Source organism: Lutra lutra, chromosome 4, assembly GCF_902655055.1.
Source record: "Lutra lutra chromosome 4, mLutLut1.2, whole genome shotgun sequence".
NCBI classification, from domain to species: domain Eukaryota; kingdom Metazoa; phylum Chordata; class Mammalia; order Carnivora; family Mustelidae; genus Lutra; species Lutra lutra.
Window position 1 is genome coordinate 42,423,329 of NC_062281.1, and position 23,548 is coordinate 42,446,876.

Below are 23,548 nucleotides of genomic sequence, written 5' to 3' on the forward strand. Positions count from 1 at the left end.
AATATGCTACATAGACATAAACTTATCAATACCTTGAAGTACATATTAATAATACAAAAATCTGATTTTCTTACCTCTTTCCATAAGCTGAGACCTATTATAGTGGGAACAGCCATACTCAGAATAAGAGCCTAAAATATTGAAAGAAAAATGATTATGGATAAATACATTTCAGAATGTACTAGAAGTCTTAGACATTGACTCTATGACCAATCACAGATTCTTACAGTTGTAAAAATTTCAGTCAGAGAAATTGAAGTCAGTGTGGAACCTAGTTCACAGAGTGAGAATAGTGAAGACTAATGAATTTAAGACATAAAGTGAGACATACATGTTTACTATATAAAGGCAGAACATAAAAAAGAGTAACATTTATACTATATTTCAAATAACAAATCAAGGGGCGCCTGGGAGGCTCAGTGATTAAAGCCTCTGCCTTCAGCTCAGGTTATGATCTCAGGGTCCTGGGATCGAGCCCCACATTGGGCTTTCTGCTCAGCAGGAAGCCTGCTTCCCCTTCTCTTTCTCTGCCTGCCTCTCTGCCTACCTGTGATCTTTGTCTGTCAAAAAAATAAATAAAATCTTAAAAAAAAAAAAAAAAATCAGGGGCGCCTGGGTGGCTCAGTGGATTAAGCTGCTGCCTTCGGCTTAGGTCATGATCTCAGGGTCCTGAGATTGAGCCCCGAATCGGGCTCTTTGCTCAGCAGGGAGCCTCCTTCCTCCTCTCTCTCTGCCTGACTCTCTGCCTACTTGTGATCTCTCTTTCTCTGTCAAATAAATAAATAAAATCTTTAAAAATATATAAAAATTTTAAAAAAATAAATCAATATTTGACACAGGAATTTAAATTTTAAGAGTTTACAAAGGACACTTAACTGTGCTACCTAAAAAGCTAACAACAAAAAGATAATGAATTAACACAAGAAAAATAGCCAGTATATATCAATAATTATGCTAAAATAAGAACATACAGGGGCGCCTGGGTGACTCAGCAGGTTAAAGCCTCTACCTTTAGCTCAGGTCATGATCCCAGGATCCTGGGATTGAGCCCGGCATTGGGCTCTCTGCTCAGCGGAGAGTCTGTTCCCCCCCACCTCTGCTTCCCTCTCTGCCTGCTTGTGATCTCTGTCTGTCAAATAAATAAATAAAATCTTTAAAAAAAATAAATAAGAACATATAAACTCCTCTGGAAAAAGACTGGCAAAACACAATATGACTATTACAGAAGATTATTATTCATCACCTCCCTGTCAAAACCTGTTCTTTTTTTTTTTTTTTAAAGATTTTATTTATTTGACAGAGATCACAAGTAGGCAGAGAGACAGGCAGAGAGAGAGGAGGAAGCAGGCTCCCTACTGAGCAGAGAGCCCGATGTGGGGCTCGATCCCAAGACCCTGAGATCATGACCTGAGCCGAAGGCAGAGGCTTAACCCTCTGAGCCACCCAGGCGCCCAAAAACCTGTTCTTCTTCCATCGTCTCATGACAACCCCACAATCCGTAGTCAAACAAACTAGAGACCTAGGAAATATCTATGATTTCTCCTTCTTCTTTAGTCTCCATATTTAATGAAGCACCAAGTAACCTTCTTTTGCTATTTTTTTTCACTCCAGTACAGCATAGTATTAAGTAAACGGTCTCTGGAGTCAGAAAAACCTAGGTATAAATCATGGTTTCCACATTTATAAGCCATGAGATCTTAGGCAAGTTATTTAACCAGTTTAAGCCTTAATTTCTTCATCTACAAAATACAGATAATAAAACTTGGCCATTAGGGTCTCTGTAAGCACTGAGTAGCACATGAAATGTTTTATTTCATTGAGTGAACACTCAATATATTGAAGCTTTTATCACTTCCATCCACCATGTCCAGTACCTGGACAACAGCCTCCTTCTTGGCCTGTTTGTCACCCTTAAGTCTATCCTTCAAGAACTAAAAGCATGAACTGAGAGAAAATCTAAGTCTGACTCTCTAATGAGAGAGATGTATTTTACCTGTCTGCATTTAAATGCATTTCCTTTATAATCAGAAATTATATTAAAAAAGAGTTTTTTCACAAGATCTTTTTACCTCAAGTCATAATATGATTTACTCGTGGTATTTCAATTATATACAATGTGCTTTCCACTTATATAACTGAAAGAGAAGCAAGTACTTAACCCAAAGTAACAATGACTCACCAACAATACTGGGTGTACAGTTCGTAATCGAAGCCACTTGAAAAGTGTCATCCAAAGTTCAGGAGAACATACACCAAATGCTGCTAACATGCATACATATGGAGTCCAGAGGTATTTCAAGCTAGAAAAGACAAAAGGAGTAACATATGAAATATCCTGTGAACGTCATTACTATGTCATTTCTTTTTTTTTTTTAGAGATTTTATTTTTTGAATTCATTTCTACACCCAACAATGGGCTCAAACCCTCACCCCCCAAGATCAAGAGCCACAAGCTCCACCGACTGAGCCAGCCATGTGCCCCCAATTTCTCTTTTCTGAGTTCTTTCCTGCTACCTGTGAAAATACCACAATGTTAAAGGAAAATGAAAATCTTAGCCTCTAAGTTTCAGCAACAAACTGTTATTCATTTCTTAAATAATTAAGAAGACATATGGGGGGGGCGCCCGGGTGGCTCAGAGGGTTAAGCCTCTGCCTTCGGCTCAGGTCATGATCTCAGGGTCCTGGGATCGAGCCCTGCATCGGGATCTCTGCTTGGCAGGGAGCCTGCTTCTCCCTCTGTCTGCCTACTTGTGATTTCTGTCAAATAAATAAATAAAATCTTAAAAAAAAAAAAAAGGGGGGCACCTGGGTGGCTCAGTGGGTTAAAGCCTCTGCCTTCGGCTCGGGTCGTGGTCCCAGTGTCCTGGGATCGAGCCCCACATCGGGCTCTCTGCTCTGCAGGGAGCCTGCTTCCACCTCTCTCTCTATCTGTCTGCCTCTCTGCCTACTTGTTATCTCTGTCTGTCAAATAAATAAATAAAATCTTAAAAAAAAAAAAAAAAGACAGGTGGGTTACTAAAATGAGAATGAAATAAGAACACTGATATAGATGAGGGTGTAATAAAATTGTACTCTTGGACAGAATATAAACTGCTACTGTCCAATTTCAGAAGGTGATTGGGCAGAACCTGTAAAAGTTTTAAATACCCCAAAGACACTCCCATTTTTAGTAAGCTAGCCTACAGATATACTAGCGTGTAAGTGTATAAAGATATAAATACAAAAGTTTTAAGTGCAATATGTTGTTTTAATAGCAAGAAAATTAGAAACCTGGCTGTCCTTCAGTAGGTATTAATTAAATAATTATTATTAACAATAATTAATTAATAATTAATTAATTATATAAAGCAAGGAAATGCCAAATTTCAGGTAGTATATACTGTTACACTAGTTTCTTGGTGACTTAAAAAAATGTAGGAGTGGGGCGCCTGGGTGGCTCAGTGGGTTAAAGCCTCTGCCTTCGGCTCAGGTCATGATCCCAGGGTTGTGGGATTGAGCCCCACATTGGGCTCTCTGCTCTGCAGGGAGCCTTGCTTTCTCCTTTCTCTCTCTGCCTGCCTCTCTGCCTACTTGCGATCTCTGACAAATAAATAAATAAAATCTTTAAAAAAAAAAAAAAAAGGTAGGGGTACCTGGCTGGCTCAATCAGAGGAACATGAGGTTCTTAATCACAGGGTTTTAAGTTTGAGCCCCATGTTGGGTGTAGAGATTACTTCAAAATAAATCTTTACGGGTGCCTGGGTGGCATAGTTCATTAAGCATCTGGTTAAGTGTCTGACTCTTGGTTTTGGCTTGGGTTGTGATCTCAGGGTTGTGACACTGAGCCCTACATCAGGCTCCACTCATTGTGGAGTCTGCTTGAGATTCTCTCTCCCTCTGCCCCTCCCGCTCATGCTCACACTCATGCTCGCTCTCTTTCAAACAAATCTTTAAAATATAAAAAATAAAATAAATAAATCTCTTAAAAAATGAATACTACCTTGGACTTTGAGAGAAGTAGTGGCTGTATATAGAACACATGTCGCTAAGACAAAGAAACTACATTAGTTTTCTCTGGTCAACTAGTATCTCCTCCTAACTTCCTCATGGCTGCTATTCTTCAAGTCAGCCAGAATCAAAACTAGAGTCTGGCTTATAACTCTAAGAGACACCATTCACACTGAATTATACATATATAATATGTCCTGGAATATCAACTTTGTGTTCTAGAAATTGGACCATTATGTCCAATCCACTGATTTCTCTGTATCCATCTCATTTTATTGCAATAGCTGCTAATTAACATCTCTATCTTTTAAGTTTGTTTATTTTTTTAGTAATCTCTACACCCAAGTGAGGCTCAAACTTATGACCCTGAGATCAAAAGTCACATATTCTTCCAACTGAGCCAATCAGACACCCTCTACCTTTAAACTCTCCTTCAACCAAAGTCAAATGAATCTTCTTCAAACATAATTACAAAACACGTTCTGTTAAAAAAAATCTTTACTGGTTCCCCAGCATGTGCTGAAATAAATGAAAACTCGTCTAAATGGGTGTCAGGGCCCTCAAAAAACACGGTCTTGATTCACCTTTTCAGTTTTCCCCTATGACTTCCTGAAATATGATTAGTGTTCTAGCCAAAGTTTGCAGAACAAACTGTGTTCCATTCCATAATGCACATAGGCTTCTCCCTCCTGACACAAGGGCGCCCCTGTCCAGTGCTGCCTAACCATTTATACCCCTTTAAAAACTTCTCTTTTGGCTTATGAGTTGCAACTTCTCCTAGAGTCCCTCCATCACAGTCCTTACTGCTACTTATTCAGTTTCCAATTACCAAATATTTTAGTTTTGGCCCTTTCCTCCATCTCCACTGCTACTCCCCCCTCTAGATTCTATTACAATTCTTAACTGGCTTATCTTCCTTAAATCTTTTTTCTGAAAACTTTCTCAATCACTGTTGCCAGAGAGACCTTACTAAAAAGCAAATCTGATATAAAATTTCTACATAAACACTTCACTGGTCCCTGCTTATTTTCCTACACATATTTCTTCCTTCCTTTCTTTCTTTTTTTTTTGAGACACAGAGAGAGAGAGAGACCCAGTGAGGGTGGGAGAGGGGCACAGGGAGGGAAATAAGCAAACTCCCCACTGAGCAGGGAGCCCAAAATGGGGCTCAATCCCAGGACCCTGAGATCATAACATGAGCCAAAAGCAGACACTTTGACTGACTGAGCCACCCAGATGCCCCCAGATGTATCTCTCACACTGACTTCACATTCATTTCACATTATTAGTTCCCAAAGAATACTGTTCTGTCTAGATTATTACACACACACACACACACAAAGGCACATGAGAAAGTGGACAGCCTGGCCAGTCTCTATCTCTGAAGGCTGTCGCCCCATTTAGGAAATCTTCCTTAGGGGCACCTGGGTGGTTCAGTCGTTGGGTATCTGCCTTCGGCCTGGGTCATGATCCCAGGGTGCTGCAATCGAGCCCAGCATCAGGCTCCCTGCTTGGCAGGAAGCCTGCTTCTCCCTCTCCCACGCCCTCTACTTGTGTTCCCTCTCTTGCTGTGTCTCTCTCTGTCAAATAAATAAAACCTTAAAAAATAAATAAATAAATAAATAAATAAAGAGGAAATCTTCCTTAAACTGACTTCCTCTACCCACCCTCTACAATTGAGTTAGTACCTCTCCTCTGAATGACCAAAACACCCTTTGTATACCTTTCTCATAGTACTTCACTTTGCTCTAACTCTTGGTTCACTTATCTATGACAGGAACTCTTCGAAAAGAAAGAGTAGATTTTATATATCTTTAATCCCTACTCTCTACTTAGTAGAGTGCCTGGCACCTTCTGGGTGACTGTGCATCTTATTTGCATGTATAGGTGATCTACAGCATTATAAGCCTAGTGAGTAAATTAAAGAAGGGTGAGGGGGCACCTGGGTGGCTCAGGGGGGGTTAAAGAAGGGTGAATAACAGAATAATGCAGATTACATGTTCAGAAAAAGGATTTTGAATCTAAAATAGTAGACCCAACAATAAAAATGGTGGCAATAACAAAAAGTTTTTCTGCAGAAAGAAATAAAACTGACAGAGTACAATGGGAGAAAAAAAAAGGCAAACTATGGGCCAAAATTCTAACACTACCAGGCAATGAAATGAAAATCAAAGCATGAATCACTTAGAATATTCATGGCTTAATACATTTCTTCATACCACTTATTAGGCATTATGGAATGCTAATTACTAGAGTGAACAACCACTCTTGCTTCACGTTTCAATAAAGAGATTCCCACTAGTCATGGGTTTGGCAGACTGATAAAGTCTTATGTTGTCTTATAAGAAAATGTAAGTGCATAAAATATATAGGCTTACAAAGGAAACCAATTACATTGAAATACTGATATCAAATAATAAAAATAAATTCCTATATAGTACTACTTAATACATTAAATGCAGCTCTAATAAAAACTGTAACTTTGAAGTTGTGATGTGTAAAAACAGTATTTCAAAATAAAAAATTAACAAAATAGCTAAGCTTTCTGTTGAGGAAACACCAACAGAACACCATGGGTGCTATAATGACTGAGATTCAGTATCTATATTCACAATTAATGGAAATTTAACTTGTGAAATCTTATAATAGGATCAATCCTCTTCATCTCTCCCTACTTCTCCTCCTGTCCCTTCACCTCAGTACCTTAATAGCTCCTCCTCATGGCAGTGATTTATCTGATTTGTGTGCAAGAGAAAGAGTTGAGCATACCCAGCTCAAACATTTCTAGGCTTCCACATTTTCTATCTTCCTTTTGCAAGGTGGGTGTAGATAGGGGCATAAACTTACCAAGGCTCTGCCCATTGAAAAGAGATGGCCTGAAGTTTGAGGACCAAGCTCAGTTTGGGGTGGAAAATAGAGCCCTTGGTCACACATGAAGTGTTTGCCAATGCAACCTTTATCAAAATCAGAATCATGAAGATGATCAAATATATTTCTCACATATATCTGGTCTTTGTAAGGCTACTGGCTCACAGCTCCCCAAACTCTTGGAATTCCTAAGTGATGAAATTGGGAAGATGGCTTTTGTTGTTAATGGTAACTTTTGGAAGGTACCAAAGGATGGGGTCAGTTGCCAGTGGAGCCCACCATGTGATTAGGGGGTTGAAACTCTCAGTCCCACCCCAAACCTCTGGGGAGGGAAGAGGGCCTAAAGTTTGAGTTTAATCAGCAATGGTCAATGATTTAATCAATTGTGCCTATGTAATGAGGCTTCCATAAAAACCCAAAAGGACAGCGTTTGGAGAACTTCTGGGTTGGTGACCACATGGAGAGCGGGAGAGAGTGGCATGCGTAGAGAGGTAAAGGGAGCTCCGTAACCGTTCCTACAAACCTTGCCCTATGCCTATCTTCCATCTGGCTATTCTTGAGTTCTATCTTTTTATAAAAAATTGGTGATCTTACTAGTAAGTAAAATATTTCTTTGAGTTCTGTGAGTCGCTCTAGCAAATTAATTGAACCCAAGGAGAGGGTCTTGGGAAGTTCTGATTTGGTCTGAAGCACAAGTAATAACCTGGGTTTGCAACTGGAACCTGAAGGTGGGGTATAGAATCTTGTAGTACTGAACCCTTGGACTGTGGAATCTGATGCTATGTCCAGGTGGAGAGTGCCAGAATTAAGTCAAACTGTAGGACACTCAGCTGGTGCCTGAACGAGGGCTTGTTGTTGGTGTGGGGAAAGCCCTTTCTCCAACTGAAACTGGGTGTTCAAAATCATTTTATACTCATGTCTTATTTTTCATCTGAGTCCAAACTTCAAGAAAAAGGGTATCATTTATTGAACCCTTAGCCTCACAGCATCATTTATTCTACTTCACTTATCAAAGCTGTATTTTTATTTTTGTGTGATTAGTATTTGTTACTTTCATTAGGCCATAAGTCACATAAGGGTCACCACAGTACCTCCAATGCCTAGTACAATGCCTGGCCCTTGGAAGACATTCAATAGTTTTTGAACAAATGAGTAAGTAAATGTCAGTTCATTGTACTATAACAACCTCCATAAACTCCAGTTAGGTTAAGAAAGTCTGTAGATTTTGAGTTTTTATAGTTTCATAAATAAATTCTTGAAAGTTCAACTTACTAGCATTAGAAAGAATAAAAGGTTGTAAAAACAAATAGATCCAATAAAGTACACTTACCCTTCTATAACCATTGCAAGAGAGCCCAATAAAATAGTGTGAATCACATGATAAATTATTTCTGGCCTTCCTCCAATTCGTTCATCTTCAAGAGTAATAGTTTCTTTCAAGGACTTACCACTACACAAAGGAAATATGTTTTTTTACTATTTTGAAAATATATATTTGAAAAATCAAAGATCTTAAGTTTCTTCATAAAAAAATATAGGTGGTCCTTGAAATTTCAAAGTATATTCTTTCAGTCAAATATCTAACTTACACATCTCCAAGTCTCTGAAATGGTTTCTAGAACATAAAGATAATGGACTCTGTGAAGACTAAACATGAAAAGTTCAGGAAATATGACAAAAAAGATTTTTAAGGGGTTCCTGGGTGGCTCTGTCAATTAAGCAGCCGACTCTTGATTTCAACTCAGGTCATGATCTCAGGGTCTTGGGATCAAGCCCAGCCTGGGCGGCTCCATGCTCAGAGGGGAGTCTGTTTTAAGACTATATCTCCCTCTGCCTCCGCTCATTTGTGCTCTCTCTCTCAAATAAATAAATCCTTTTTTTTTTTTTAAGATTTTATCTATTTATTTGAGAGAGAGAGACAGCAAGAGAGGGAACACAAACAGGGGGAGTGGGAGAGGGAGAAGTAGGCTTCCCACAAAGCAGGGAGCAGGAAGCCCAGCACAGGGCTCGATCCCAGGACCCTGGGATCACAACCTGAACCAAAGGCAGACACCCAACAACTGAGCCAGGCGTCCCTCAAATAATAAATCTTAAAAAAAAAAAAAAGATTTTTAGGTTCCTTTTCCAAGATCAATTATCACTCAACTAGTGGTTACTAAATCAATACATTTAAATCATAACTTGAATAGCTAAGTTCTCAAAATTAAAATACTACATACAACCTACTTTTAAACATGACAGAAATATTTTGGAATTCTTCATAATTTAAAATCACTTATACTACTAGCTTCATTTAAGTTATACACAAGAAAATTATTCTTTTTTTTTTTAAGAAAATTATTCTTACATTAAATAAAACTATGACTGAATTAGTAAACAAGTCTGTAATAATTTAACTGAGTATAAATCCTACATTAAATTTGGACATTATATATTTAGATGTATAAATAAATTTGAATTTTATCTGGATGATATTTTAGATGTTGATAACAAGAGAATGACTCTAGAAATTCTAAAACAAATACAAATATTGGAAGGATATTAAAAATTATTTATTTATTTCCATAATGTATTAGTTAGCAATGTGATTGATTCTCATTGGTACTTACCCAATTCTCCTAAAAATAACTTGCATCATAGAAAGAAAACAAATAATTAACACTAAAATATAGAAAGGTAATAAAGAAGACTGTGTCAATCGCAAAAAAAAATCCTGAGATGGTGCCTGCAGGGATTCTTGACATAGGAGCCAATTCATTGTAAAATTCCTACAGAAAACAAAAAGCATGGTATTAAAATCACAGATGATATACCCATAAAAGTATTTTTTATCTCAATAAAAACTAAGACAAAACAAGACACATTTCTTAATCTATTCACTTGTGACAGCAAAGTGTGACTCTCTATAAAGATAATAGCATCAGCAATGCTCCTCAACAAATTGCCCCAATAAATGTAAAACTGCTACTTCTTATTACCCAGTAATATGACCATCTCTAGAACCCAAAATGGTTTCAGTAAGTTTAACTTTCTATTTTTATCTGTAAGACAACAAAAAATTCAGCTGTCCAACCTCCATATCTGCAGTGTCCAATACGGTAGCTACTAGGTACAATGTAGCTATTAGCACTTGAAATGTGGCCAGTACAAATCGATATACTTTAAATACAAAAAACACCCTGGATTTCAAACATAAAAAAGAATGAAATGGACTAAAGAATATAAAATAGCTCATTAATAAATTTTATACTGTTTATATATTAAAATAATATTTTAATATATTGGATTAAATAAAATGTATTATTTAAATTAAATTCCTTTTTTTTTTACTTTTATAAATGTGGCTACTAGAAAATTACACATGTGACTCATGTTATATTATTACTAAACAGTCCTGTTTTATATGGATGAAAGTAATTCAACTAGGACCCATTTTAAAGAGTAATTTAATTATTAAGACAGAAATCATAAAACTCTAAACAAAGATTTTGAGTTATAAGACTCAGGATACACTTTTTTTAAAGCTAAGCTGAAGGTGATCAACAAGACTCTTAGTTATATGTGATTTTATCTGCATTTTCACACCTGATCCATCTCCAACATCCATTTTATCCTTAATCCCTAGCCTGAGAAGGGAGATTAGATCTGGAATGATCTCCAGAAGAGCTCTGGATGGACTATGAATGCCTGCATCCCAGACCACTTTTAGAAAAAAGTTAAAGTTTCACAATGTGTCAAGCAGTAATACAGCTATATCAAAGAAGCTGCCTTCAAAATGTTTTGTACATATGATCATATGATGAATCACATCTTTTTTGTCTACCTACTAAAGTTACCAGTTCTGTAAGATCTAATTCAAATCTCAATTTAATGAATATTCTTCCCATATCCCCCAGTCTCAATCGTTCCTTCCCCGTATCCCCATGGCACTTTACTTATCCCTCTGTTATAGTGCTTAATGCAACTTGCTAGTTTAAGATTATAGTCATTTTTGTATCTCCCAGAATACCTGGCCTAGTATTCTGCACATCCAATAAATACGTACTAACATTTCTTTTTTTTTTTTTTTTAAGATTTTATTTATTTATTTGTCAGAAAGAGAGAGAGAGAAAGCACACAAGCAGGCAGAGAGGCAGGCAGAGGCGGAGAGAGAGGCAGGCTCCCTGCTGAGCAAGGAGCCCGATGCGGGACTCGATCCCAGGAACCTGGGATCATGACCTGAGCCGAAGGCAGCGGCTTAATCCACTGAGCCACCCAGGCGTCCCCGTACTAACATTTCTTTAGTGGTTCTTTTTTTTTAAAGATTTTACTTATTTGTCATAGAGAGAGAAGCGAGAGTGAGCACAGGCAGACAGAGTGGCAGGCAGAGGCAGAGGGAGAAGCAGGCTCGCTGCCAAGCAAGGAGCCCGATGTGGGACTCGATCCCAGGACGCTGGGATCATGACCTGAGCCGAAGGCAGCTGCTTAACCAACTGAGCCACCCAGGCGTCCCTCTTTAGTGGTTCTTGAAAGTCTGTCTCAACAGAAATGTTTCCTGAGATTCTGGTGAACTACAGATCCTAATATCCAGCAGGCACATTTGAACATAAGGCATTAACTGTTTATACCACTCATGCCATTAACAGTATAAAAACTAACTAATGAGGGCACCTGGATGGCTCAGCGGGTTGGGCCTCTGTCTTTGGCTCGGGTTAGATCTCAGGGTCCTGGGATCGAGTCCTGCATCAAGCTCTCTGCTCAGCGGAGAGCCTGCTTCCCCCCTCCCTCTGCCTGCCTGTCTGCCTACTTGTGATTTATTTGTGTGTCAAATAAATAAATGAAATCTAAAAAAAAAAACCACCAAACTAACTAATGAGATGTCAATATTCTTAAGGACAGACATGCCTTATTCTTAAAACACCTAGTGTATTACACTGTGAGGCAAATCTAGTACCTGACATGCTGAGCAAAGGGGCACAACATAACATCAACTAAGAAACGCTAGACAAAAGCAGCCCTTACTCCTATGTGCATTCTAGATAGAGTCTTAAAGATTAAAGAGAAAGTCAGGGGCGCCTGGGTGGCTCAGTGGGTTAAGCCGCTGCCTTCGGCTCAGGTCATGATCTCAGGGTCCTGGGATCGAGCCCCGCATTGGGCTCTCTGCTCAGCAGGGAGCCTGCTTCCTTCTCTCTCTCTGCCTGCCTCTCTGCCTGCTTGTGATCTCTCTCTGTCAAATAAATAAATAAAATCTTTAAAAAAAAAAAAAGATTAAAGAGAAAGTCAGGGGAAAGGCCATCAATTATGGAGTTCTATTACCAATTTTTCTTACTTGCCTGGTAAATACCAGGCCTATATATACACCCGAAAAAGACATGGTCCCTGTCCTTTTGGAACACGTGGCCTCCTAAAGGATCCTTTTACCCAGTAGATATCTATATATGACTTATACTTCAGAAGATTTCTCCAGTGTTTAAACACATTGTTGTGATACATCACAACATGAAATTCCATGCACAGCATCAAAAATCCCATGTAATCACAGCAAATGACAATAAGGTTCTAAGGTATATTATATGAACCAGAAAAATGTGTTTAAATATATATTTTGTTATGTAAGTGGACATTATCACACATAAGTCATTTATTTCACTTTAGATTTAATTATTATTTTTTAAGATATTTATTTATTTATTTGACAGAGAGAGAGAGTGAGTGAGTGAGAGAGAGCACACACAGGCAGAGAGGGAGAAACAGATTCTCCACTGAGCAGGAGCCCGATATGGGGCTTGACCCCAGTACCCTGGGATTAGGACCCAGGCTGAAGGCAAATGCTTAACTGACTAAGCCACCCAGGGGCCCCTCACTTCCGATTTAAAAAGTGCATTTAACTAACAAAAAGCACAACATTACTCGAATTTCAAAAGTCAGCTTCCAGGGGTGCCTGAGTGGCTCAGTTGGTTAAAAAGTCAGCTTCCAATGTAATCCACTGTTATGACCCCAAAATGAGATTCTTTACTATGGAATAGATATCTTACTGCCCACCCCTTTTTAATGCAAGCATTTTGCTGATGTAGTGGTAAAAATTACATTGGTTTTGGGGTGCGTGGGTGGCTCAGTCAGCTAAGCATCTGCCTTGGGCTCAGGGTCCTGGGATTGAGTCCCACATTGGGCTCTCCACTCTGCAGCAAGTCTGCTTCTTCCTCTCCCCCTGTGATCTCTCACTTTCGCTCACTCTTTCAAATAAATAAATAAAATCTTTTTAAAAAAATTACATTGGTTTTTAAATTCATTTAAATCTTTAATTTATTCTGACTTTAGATTGTATCATTGTTCCACATCAAGGGAGAAAGTAACCTTAAAACACTGTGATACTATTAAGGCATCTAATTCATAAATTTATAATTTATTAATTTATAATTTATAAAACACCTAAATGAGATTTTATTTATTTATTTGAGAGAGAGAATGAGAAGGGGAGAAGGTCAGAGGGAGAAGCAGACTCCCCATGGAGCTGGGAGCCCGATGTGGGACTCGATCCCAGGACTCGAGGATCATGACCTGAGCCAAAGGCATTTGCTGCCCCAACTGAGCCACCCAGGCACCCCTAAGTGAAATTTTCTTAAAAAGAGAAAACATATTAATGCTATATTTCTTCTACATATTGTAATATGCTAAATTATTTATTTTCTAAGTGGTAGGTAATTAGGTGTTTACTATTCCTTGGATTTTTTTTTGCTCCTTATCTTTTTTTTTTTTAAGATTTTATTTATTTATTTGACAGAGAGAGATCACAAGTAGGCAGAGAGGCAGGCAGAGAGAGAGAGAGGGAAGCAGGCTCCCTGCTGAGCAGAGCCCGATGAGGGACTCGATCCCAGGACCCTGAGATCATGACCTGAGCCAAAGGCAGAGGCTTAACCCACTGAGCCACCCAGGCACCCTGCTCTTTATCCTCTATGTCATACAGAGTTAGGTAAGTTTATATATAATCTAAAACTTACTTAGTCATATTTAGTCCAAATTTTACTTCAAGGAATTTCAGCATGTGCCCATTTTCTTTGTGTGGGACAAACATCTGGAAGAAAAAAGGACAGTTACAGCAAAGAACTATTAGCTAGGCTCACAGCAATATGTTTCTACCTAGAAATAGGAAACACAGCAAGACTATAAAATAAAAACTACAAACTAAAAATGAATTAAATAATACTTGGTATAACAACTAAGCCAGGAGATCTAGTGACCTAAGTCAATCAAATTACTTTATAGTTAATCATAAAACTATAATGGGGTAGTAAGATTTCCACCTATCCTGCATGACTTAAGTAACTTACCCACTCTTTTCAAAACTTTTACTCATCTCAATTTACTTAATTACTTAATGTTAATTAGGTAATGATGACATTTTAAATGGAAAATAGTGTATCTTTTAAGTATATCTAGAAAAGAATTAGAATCCTATTTTTCCTATAAATATGATCATTGTTCAACTCAAAATTTTACTGTACGAACTCTATTATTATGCTATCTCATTATTCTTATTAAAATTTAGCCCAGTATATTTCATTATTCAACTTGACCTACTACATGAATCTCACATGCAGTTATTTACCTTCATTATAATGTTCAGTGTCACTGTCAGAGTACACACCAAGTAAAAATTAATCACTTTCATTATTTTAGCTATAAAAGTTCCTTTCTTCACATTCAGCTGTGGGGGAGAAATCATGAACAAAGAAGTGAGGTATGAAAAATTAATAATTAAAAGATTCACTGCAAGAATGATAAAAAGGCAATTCTCTTTACCTGAAGGCACTTAGCAAGCATTAAGGCTACTACTAAACTCAATAAAGGAGACACCAATAAAGCTGAATTCTCAAACTGCAGTAAATATCCCAGAAAGAGAGAAAATATATAGATTTTATAAACTTCATGAACCTGTTGGGAGAAAATAAGATAAATGAGAATAAAATGAATTTTATTATACATCTCATTTGTTTCATTTAGAAGATTTGACTCCAATTATAAAATAAATGCTCAATTATAATTTAGGATAGTATCCTACAAACGTTCAACCTGTATTTCTTTAATGTTATAGCATATAATGAATTTATTATTTCTCAGAAATAACTCTCATAAACAAAGTAAAAAGTTTTAAAACCACGGACATCTTAATCATCCTGAATGAACCTGCTTTCACCTTGATTTAATTTTACTTTGCTTGCCCTGTTATTAAAATCCATCTATACAACATCAAACTGCAAAAATCAAAAGTCACAATCTTTAGAAGCAGTTCTGAAAACCTACCTAATGAAAACCTACCGCCATGAAATCTAACACCAGAGACAAGTATTTTTAGATTTGGTCCATTTAACAATAAGCATAAGAAAGTTAAATTCAATGTCCTAATAGAAGATCTCCCAGGAAAGTCACATGTCTTAGAAAGTATCTTTTCTAAAATTCAGTAATATAGTAATTTAACCTCTCATAAGATTAATTCCTTTTGGAAAAGGAAAACTAAGACAAAATATAGGCATTAGTTGGGGGGGGGGGGGAATCGAAGGCAGAGTGCTAAAGAAAAAAAAAAAAAAAAGGAAAGGAAAACAGAATGAACAATATCCCTGAGGCCAGAGCCATTAAGAAAAGAAATACCTTACTGCTGGAAGGCTGAAGCAATGACTGGGAGAGGCCACAATGGGATCTTCTGAGTGCTGAAAATTTTCTTTTTTTAAATATTTTTTTTCAGAGAGAGAAAGAGAAAGAGAGCGAGAGCACACACAAGCAGGGGGAGCGGAGGCAGAGGGAGAAGCAGTTTCCCCACTGAGCAAGTAAGTAGCCCAAAGCAGGACTTGATCCCAGGACCCCAGGATCATGACCTGAGCGGAAGACAGAAGCTTAACCGACTGAGCCACCCAGGTGTCCCTGAAATTTTTCTACTTCCTGATTTTGGATGCTGGCTCTGTGGATACACATATGTGCCAGTTAATGAAGGACTGTCTCTTAGCTCCCAACCTATCCCTCCACCGCCTGCCTTGTAATGCTGGGGCTAGAGACTCTGCAATCTATGTTTCTGCTTTTCCAGCTGGCTCCCTATTAAACTCTCCCCTTGTGGAACGCTCGAGACAGATTACAAGGCTGGAGGAGAATGCGGGAGCTAGTGGCTTCCTGTCTGCTTTGCAGCTCCTGTGAATATCCTATTGGCAGTAATTCTTCACTCCAACAGAGCCATTCCTTCTAGCTGAAGCAGCTGAATGCAGGTGCAGTCTGTCCAGCACTTGAAGAACCAGCTTTGTCACATTCTCTTGCCCCCGTGACCCCAGGGCCAGTTAGCCAGAGCCCCATTCACAGAGGTCTGCGTTGCATTTCCATGGGGCCCTTCCTTCCAGTTTAGAGACACCAGCAAAGCCAGGCAGTGGCCCCTCATTAGCAGCCTGAGTTTCAGCTCCACAGATGTCCCTCTTCTAAGTTTTGAAGTTTTAATTAATTCCAAATTCTCCCCTTTGCTTCCTCAGCTCTGGTAGTGGTACCTGCTTCCTACAAACTGCTACCTCTATGATACTTTCAGGTTCTTACTACCCTTTCAATTAACAAGATAATGACATTATATTTTATATAATTAACAAGATAATGACATTATATTAATGATTCTTTATCTTAAATTCTCTCTATTCAGTTAATCTAAGTGTTTGTATTCATCAGGATTCTGGATCATCTAAACATACAGGATTAAGAAAAGAAAGAGCAAGAAGATCCCCAAATTTCTGTCTTGGACAACATATTAAATACTTAATAAATGTTTATAAATAAAAGAAAGATGAGAAAGGGGTAAAAAAGAAAAAGATAAAGAAAGGAACCAAATGCTGATGGGAACATTTAACCATGGCAGGCACTTACATAAACTGCTATAACCATTCTGGACAAAGGCTTAGTATTTAATTAGGTTGAATATTCACGTATCCTTTGACTTGTAATTCCACTATGAGGTATATACTCGAGAAAAATCTTGCACTTATGTGCCAGGTAAAAACTTTTACAGCAGCACTGGTTATATGGACAATAAACTGGAAAAAAATGAAATGTCCATCAACAATAAAATGTATAAATAAATAAAAATGAATGAAATCTAGCTCTGCACATCATCTCGGGTGAATCTCAAAAGCAAATCAGATAAAAGTAAATAATACATTGTTTACAGTGTATTTTTAAAGGACCAGCTAGATAGGTGATAAAACCCATAAGGAATCAGGGGAAAGGATTAACAAAATCAGGACATCAGCCTCTGTTAGGGAGGGAGCAGGGTGTGACTGGAAACATGAAGAGAGGGACTTCTGGGTATTTCAGTGTTCCATTTCTTGGCCTGGATGGTCAAATACTCATAATTTATTCTATACAGTATATTTACACTGCATAGGTATACTCTTTTGTGCATGTTCTATATGCCACTCTTTTTCTTTTTCAAAGAAATATAAAGGGAAGGCAAAAGGGCTGGAAATAGAGAAGCAGTACATGGTTGACTGGTTAAGTAGACCTTCTTTAAGGGAATTTCACAGTGCTTCTAAAAAGGTGGGAAGAATGAGTTTAGCAATCTTTTGAGTAGAATTATAAATCAGAGCCTACTAAAACATTTCAAAATAAAGCTTACAAGCTAAATGATCTTAAGATACAGCACTATAAAAACATTTATTCTCTGGATTTAAAATCACAATTTCAAAATTCAAAATACCTTGTCACTTTGCTCCAGTGAAAAACTATCTAGCAAGAAAAGAGATATTGCTTGAAGAAATAAGAGATAGTGGCTGTACTCCCACATCATCATAAATGTGTAAGTTGAAGCACTCATCAATAAGTAGCAAAATCTCTAGGGAAAACAAAGAAAGAAACTAAGTATCAGTAGCCTTATTACTATAAAAATCTATGAGGTTGTTACCTCAAAGTTGCAGCTCTATCGCTGGTTATACTTTAAGCTATTTAATTCTAGAAACTTTGTTTTTAAAAGTTGCATAAGTATTACTAAATCCTTATATAAACAGTAAGATCTTAAGTAGAGCACACAGACAGAAATCAACGACTTGTCCTTCAAAGTTCAACATCATATTGAGAATTTCAGGATGACAAAGGGAAAAAATGCAGTACACTTTCAACTCAAAAGAGGTGAAGTAATAAATCTAAGATAATGGTGGCTTTACTAGACTTGGCTGATGGGCTTTTGTTACTGTGAAGGTAACTCCATTCACCCTAGAAAATATGTTCACTTCTGTAGTGCTTCATATTTCCCTAAGAGTTTCCATTTAAATAGTCTGTTTGCATCTCAGCCTATTACACAGTCATGGAAAAAAGCCCATTGCTTTTTTTTTTATTGCTTCTTAGCAGAAGTGTGCCCTTACCTTTCCCCAGTGCTTGTACTGTCAACCACATAAAACTCTCTCTTCCTTTCCTATGGTACTAAACACAAAGATTTCTTGACTGAAAAATACCTGGGTAAAATAATTTCTGTCCTTCCAAATGTCATCTCTCAAATGATCCCTTAGTGGGAAACCAAGTCTGACAAATCCACTGTTTCTCAGCATATTTCTAACAACCTCTACTTGCTCCAGGGACCTACATTTTTATTCCCAATTTCCCCACCAGCCATGGTGTCAAATGACTTGGTTCTGATAAGAACAGCAAAGGAGAAGGGTAATAAGGGTCTAGTCAAACCTGAGAAAACAACCATACTCTCTAAAACTTAATCTTTCAGACTCAGCTGACTATACTCAATGATAAATTTTGGAGTCAGAAATACCTCAGGCCATCAGCAGATACAAGGATTCTTGAGCATCCTGAATAAGATTAAGACCAGAGAACAAAATGTAAGAGATGGAAGAAATCTACCAGTTGGTCAAAGAATAAATACCAACTACCAGGCCCAGAAGAGCTTAGCACTGACAGAACACATAAGCATCTGCTCCTCATATCACCACAGCTATAAGAGAAAGTGTTCTGGAAACTTCTAATGTAGAACAACCAGAACTGTAATAACAAGGCCTGAAATCATCATCCCCAGAGAAACCAGTTCCAGAAATCGATGAAGGCTCAGCTCTAGATCCAGCCTAATTAATCTACTAGACATGTGGATGTTACTTCAAGCATAATAGGAAAAAACTACAGTATAATGAAGCAAATTGCTAATTCCAAGGGTTTATTCTTAAACTATTCTAAAGAAAATGCAGCAAAATAAAAGAAATGTATGTCAAACACAATCTGGATAATTAGCTATGTTTTTCCTTTCTCTGAACATTTTCAAAATTCTGTGCACTCTGGTCTACCCCTTACCTTGTTCACTTCATTTTCAACTATGTCTTTATTGTGAACTATTTTATTATACATATTACTTGACACATTGTGTTTCAGTAATCAACCACAGATGTCTCTAGATAGCTCCAGATAATTGCACAAAATATCTGAGATGCAACTGGGACCACAAGCTCTAGCCTCAACAATGGGAAGCAAACTACAAAATATGTGATTAAAATATACATATTGCTGTAATCCTACTCAGTAATGAAAACAAGCAAACTATTGACAGAATGCAACAACTCACATGGATGTCAAGGGCATTAGGCTAAATGAAAAAAGCCAGTCTTGAAGGAAAACATACTATATAATTCCATTTGTATAAACTTTCAAAATGGCAAAATCATAATGATAGAGAACAGAGCAATGGTTACCAGAAAAATAGAAAATAGGAAGCGCTACCATAAAAGTTACATTTGTAGTCATTCGTGGTTTTTTTTTTAAAGATTTTATTTATTTATTTGACAGAGAGAAAGACAGTGAAAAAGGGAACACAAGCGGGGGGAGTGGGGGAGGGAGAAGCAGGCTTCCCGCTGAACAGGGAGCCTGATGTGGGGCTTGATCCCAGGACCCTGAGATCATGACCTGAGCCAAAGGCAGACACCTAACAACAACTCAGGCGCCCCTGTAGTCACTCTTTGTATCTTCATTAATATTTCCTTAACTTGCAAAGACTAAAAGCCACCAATATTATAGAAAATGGTAAATTAATGAGACAAATTAATTTTCTTTTTTTTTGAGACAAATTAATTTTCAAAATAATATATTCTTCATATATTTGTCAAATAACTGCACCGAAACAATGTATCATCTCCTTTTTCCTTAAAATAATTTACCATCTATCAGACTAGACTAACAGCATTATATAATAGGACTACCTAAATATATTCTTTTTTATGTAGTAATTAGGCTTCACTAATGATTATAACTTAACTGTTAATATGATTAACTTTAGAATTTTACCTGACAGGGGCACCTGGGTGGCTCAGTGGGTTAAGCCTCTGCCTTCCGCTCAGGTCATGATCTCAGGGTCCTGGAATCGAGTTCTTTATCGGGCTCTCTGCTTGGCAGGGAGCCCGCTTCCCTCTTTCGCTCTGCCTGCCTCTCTGCCTACTTGTGATCTCTGTGTCGAATAATAAAATCTTTTTAATAAAATAAAATTTTGTACCACATTTGCAATACACCAAAATTAATTGTGACAAATAAATTTGTACCTTACCTCTCCATAAGTATTTAAGTTGCTTTTTAAATAGCCTGTAAGTGCAGCAATTTGGCATGCGAAATATGGTAGTGCCCAGTTTTCTCTTAAAGGAATGGAGTATTCAATTCTTGTTGTATCTACCCTAAAGTAAGCCATAAATGAAGAGCAAGATAGCAAGATATTATATTTGTGTAACACAGAACTTTTCAAAGCACTTTCACACAATCTCATTGTTCTCTATACCAATCCTGTGAGTTAGGTAGGAACAGACAAAGCCACCACTGTCTATACAGCATCTTTGAGCAAATTAAGCATCTCATCCAGCCCCCATACTCTCCCTTCCAGGAAGACTCAGTGCTGCCATGTACTGCTTGGGGGAGAGATGGGCTTCTAGAAAAATTGAAAAAGACACCCCTGCTCTGAGCAGATAGGCCTCATGCTAAGGCAACATAGCTTGTTGCAGAAGACACTGGATTTCAGCTCCCACGCTCTCTTCCCTTAATGAGATGGCTACCCTTCTCTAGAGTACAATCTGCATTACATAATTAGTAGGCCTGACAAACCCAAAGTTCTTATCCTCCCTTATTTAAAGAATATGAAGCTCAGAGAGGTGATATGACCTAATCAAGGTCATACAGCTAATAGGTGATGCAACTGGGATTACAGTGCATATCTTCTGATATCTTATTTAATAATCTTTTCAATCAGCAGGTTACCTGGAATTACCATTACAGTAGTCCTTCATGTGATATAACCAGAAACTTTTAAAAATTCCCACAATCACAAATATAGCATGTCTTTCCATGCTCTTCCTAAGTTTCTTCTCAATTTGCACTGACAGCAGGTTGTCTCCTGTACATATCCTCACAAGACCTTTCCAATAATCATTAAATTTGGAATTCATACACCCAATGGCTCTTTTCCACACAGAAACAAAGTCTGCTTAAAAATTTTATGAAAATTGCTGTATAACTCTCCTAAACAATGGAGGGGGATATATTTGCATACAATTTAGTTCAATTGAATTATGGTATAGGATATTACATAACAATGAAAATGAATAAACTATTGATATGCCCAACATACATGAATCTCAAAGTAATTATGTTGAGTGGAAAAAAAAAAACAAAAAAGCATATGCTGTATGACTCCATTACATAAAATTCTAGGAAACTAATTATAATGATAGAAACTAGATCATTTCGTTTCCTGAAGACAATGGGACAGTTAATAGAGGTGGGGTAAGAAGAGTAAAGAAGGAAGCATTACCAGGGGAGAACAAAGAAACTTTTGGGATGACAGATGTTTATTGTATTGATTTTGTTGATGGTTTCATGAGTGTGTCTAAATGCCCGAACTGATCAAACCGTATACTTTAAATATACATTTTATGTCAGTTATACCTCAATAAAACTGTTAAAAAGTATTTTAAGAAAACTTGTCTTCTACAAATGTATATGTGATTGAATATATATATATGAAAAAACAGGATCATATGTGAAGATCAAATGAAATAAAAGCTGTAAAGAACTTAGCAGTGTGTCTACAACCTAGTAAACGATATTAGACTGGCTCTTTTATAATTCTGTAATGAACTACTTTCACTTAATGATATATTATGATCATCTTTCCATAACTTATGTATCATTAAGTACACTTAAAGAATATTTAATGGTCATGACACATCATTATATAGATTAATGATAATCTAACCAATTTCTATTGTTATATACTTATACTGTTTCTGATACTACGTTTTACAAAGATTTTCAAAACATGAACCAATGTTTGCAGCTCCTTCCGCCCACAGGTCCTGTCCCTGTGCTTTAATAAAAACACTTTTTTTTAAAAGATTTTATTTGTTTATTTAACAGAGAGGGAACACAAGCAGGGGGAGTGGGACAGGGAGAAGCAGGCTTCCTGCTGAGCAGGGAGCCCGATGCAGGGAGCCCGATCCCAGGACCCCAGGATCATGACCTGAGCTGAAGGCAGCCGCTTAACAACTGAGCCCCCCAGGCGCCCCTATAAAAACACCTTTTGCACCAAAAACACCACAAAAAACATGAACCAATGTTTCTGTATAGTAATTACTGGTTTCACTGTTTACTTTTAATGTTAATCCATTTGGAGTTTATTTTAGTATCTGTATTTTCCAGATGATTGTTCCAATACTATCAACTGAACATCATTTATCCTAAAGACCATCTATTTTCATATAATATCCTTGAAAAATTTATGAAAGTTAACTCTCTACAGACAAATAGGAGATTTCTCGTGTCATGAGGCAGGAAGTAGGGAGGAAGGAGAGAATTATCTATTCTCAATCAGGATTCCACAAGCCACTCCATCAGCCCAGAATTGGGGAAATAGACCTGGCACTCACCTCTCTGAAGGTTCACTCACTACCCTTGTCCAGGTCACAGATCACTGCAAGGAAACTTTTAAAACTCTGCACTGGAGAAAGGAAGTCATTGCAACAAAAACTGAGTAAGATCTCTGTCAGTTATTCTCTTCACCTGGACAGGCCTTCCCAATGCTACTTTCTGAACACCTGAGCTACTCTCTTGCCTTCACCATACTTGGCGGTTGTGAGGACCGGAAGGCTAACAGTAGGAAGCAAGTCAAATTGGGTCAAATGAGACCCAATTTTTCTCCCCAGTGGCAGAGTCTAACAGCAGCACAAACCAGCAGTTCAAGTAACTAAAATCACCTAGGGTTCATAGGCCTATGGATACATTCACAGAGATTAGCAAGCTCTGAGTTTAATTTTGAGGTGTTTTTGTTTTTGTTTTTGTTTTAAAGTAATCTCTACACCCAACATGGGGCTTGAACTCACGACCCCAAGATCAAGAGTCACAGGCTCTACTGAGCAGCCAGGAGCCCCCTGAGCTTTCATTTTAGACACATCATAGTATAAGCATAATCTGGATCATCTGGATGACTACCTTGTAATTCAGTATTGCCAAAAGATTTCAGTGTTCACTTCCATGTCTGTGTTAACAATCTAGCTGGCAACGCAGGACTACTTCAATTGGCTTGAGTTAATCAGGAAAAATAAAGTGATGATTATAATACTAAATGATGTATTGCCAAATAAAAACAAAATGATGTCTTGATCACTGTGGTAAAAAAAGATTTTAGTGGACTGAGGAGAGCAACAGGATGAAAAGTGAGTCCTCTCACAGT

The 23,548-nt window shown here is 37.6% G+C and overlaps 1 protein-coding gene across 4 annotated transcripts in view; it reads right to left on the bottom strand.

Moving 5' to 3' along the window:
• Nucleotides 1-23,548, bottom strand: part of DPY19L4 (dpy-19 like 4) — a 70,551-nt gene that overhangs the window by 21,822 nt on the left and 25,181 nt on the right. For 3 of the 4 annotated variants that reach the window (XM_047726166.1, XM_047726168.1, XM_047726165.1), the window contains 9 exons: nt 20,381-20,504; nt 17,552-17,686; nt 14,635-14,766; nt 14,441-14,539; nt 13,833-13,906; nt 9,465-9,623; nt 8,186-8,305; nt 2,180-2,300; nt 75-131 (listed from right to left, as the gene is read on the bottom strand). In XM_047726166.1, coding sequence (XP_047582122.1) covers nt 75-131; nt 2,180-2,300; nt 8,186-8,305; nt 9,465-9,623; nt 13,833-13,906; nt 14,441-14,539; nt 14,635-14,766; nt 17,552-17,686; nt 20,381-20,504 — 1,021 coding nt within the window. The remainder of the gene's footprint in view (nt 1-74; nt 132-2,179; nt 2,301-8,185; nt 8,306-9,464; nt 9,624-13,832; nt 13,907-14,440; nt 14,540-14,634; nt 14,767-17,551; nt 17,687-20,380; nt 20,505-23,548) is intronic. The other variant, XM_047726167.1, reaches the window with a different exon arrangement.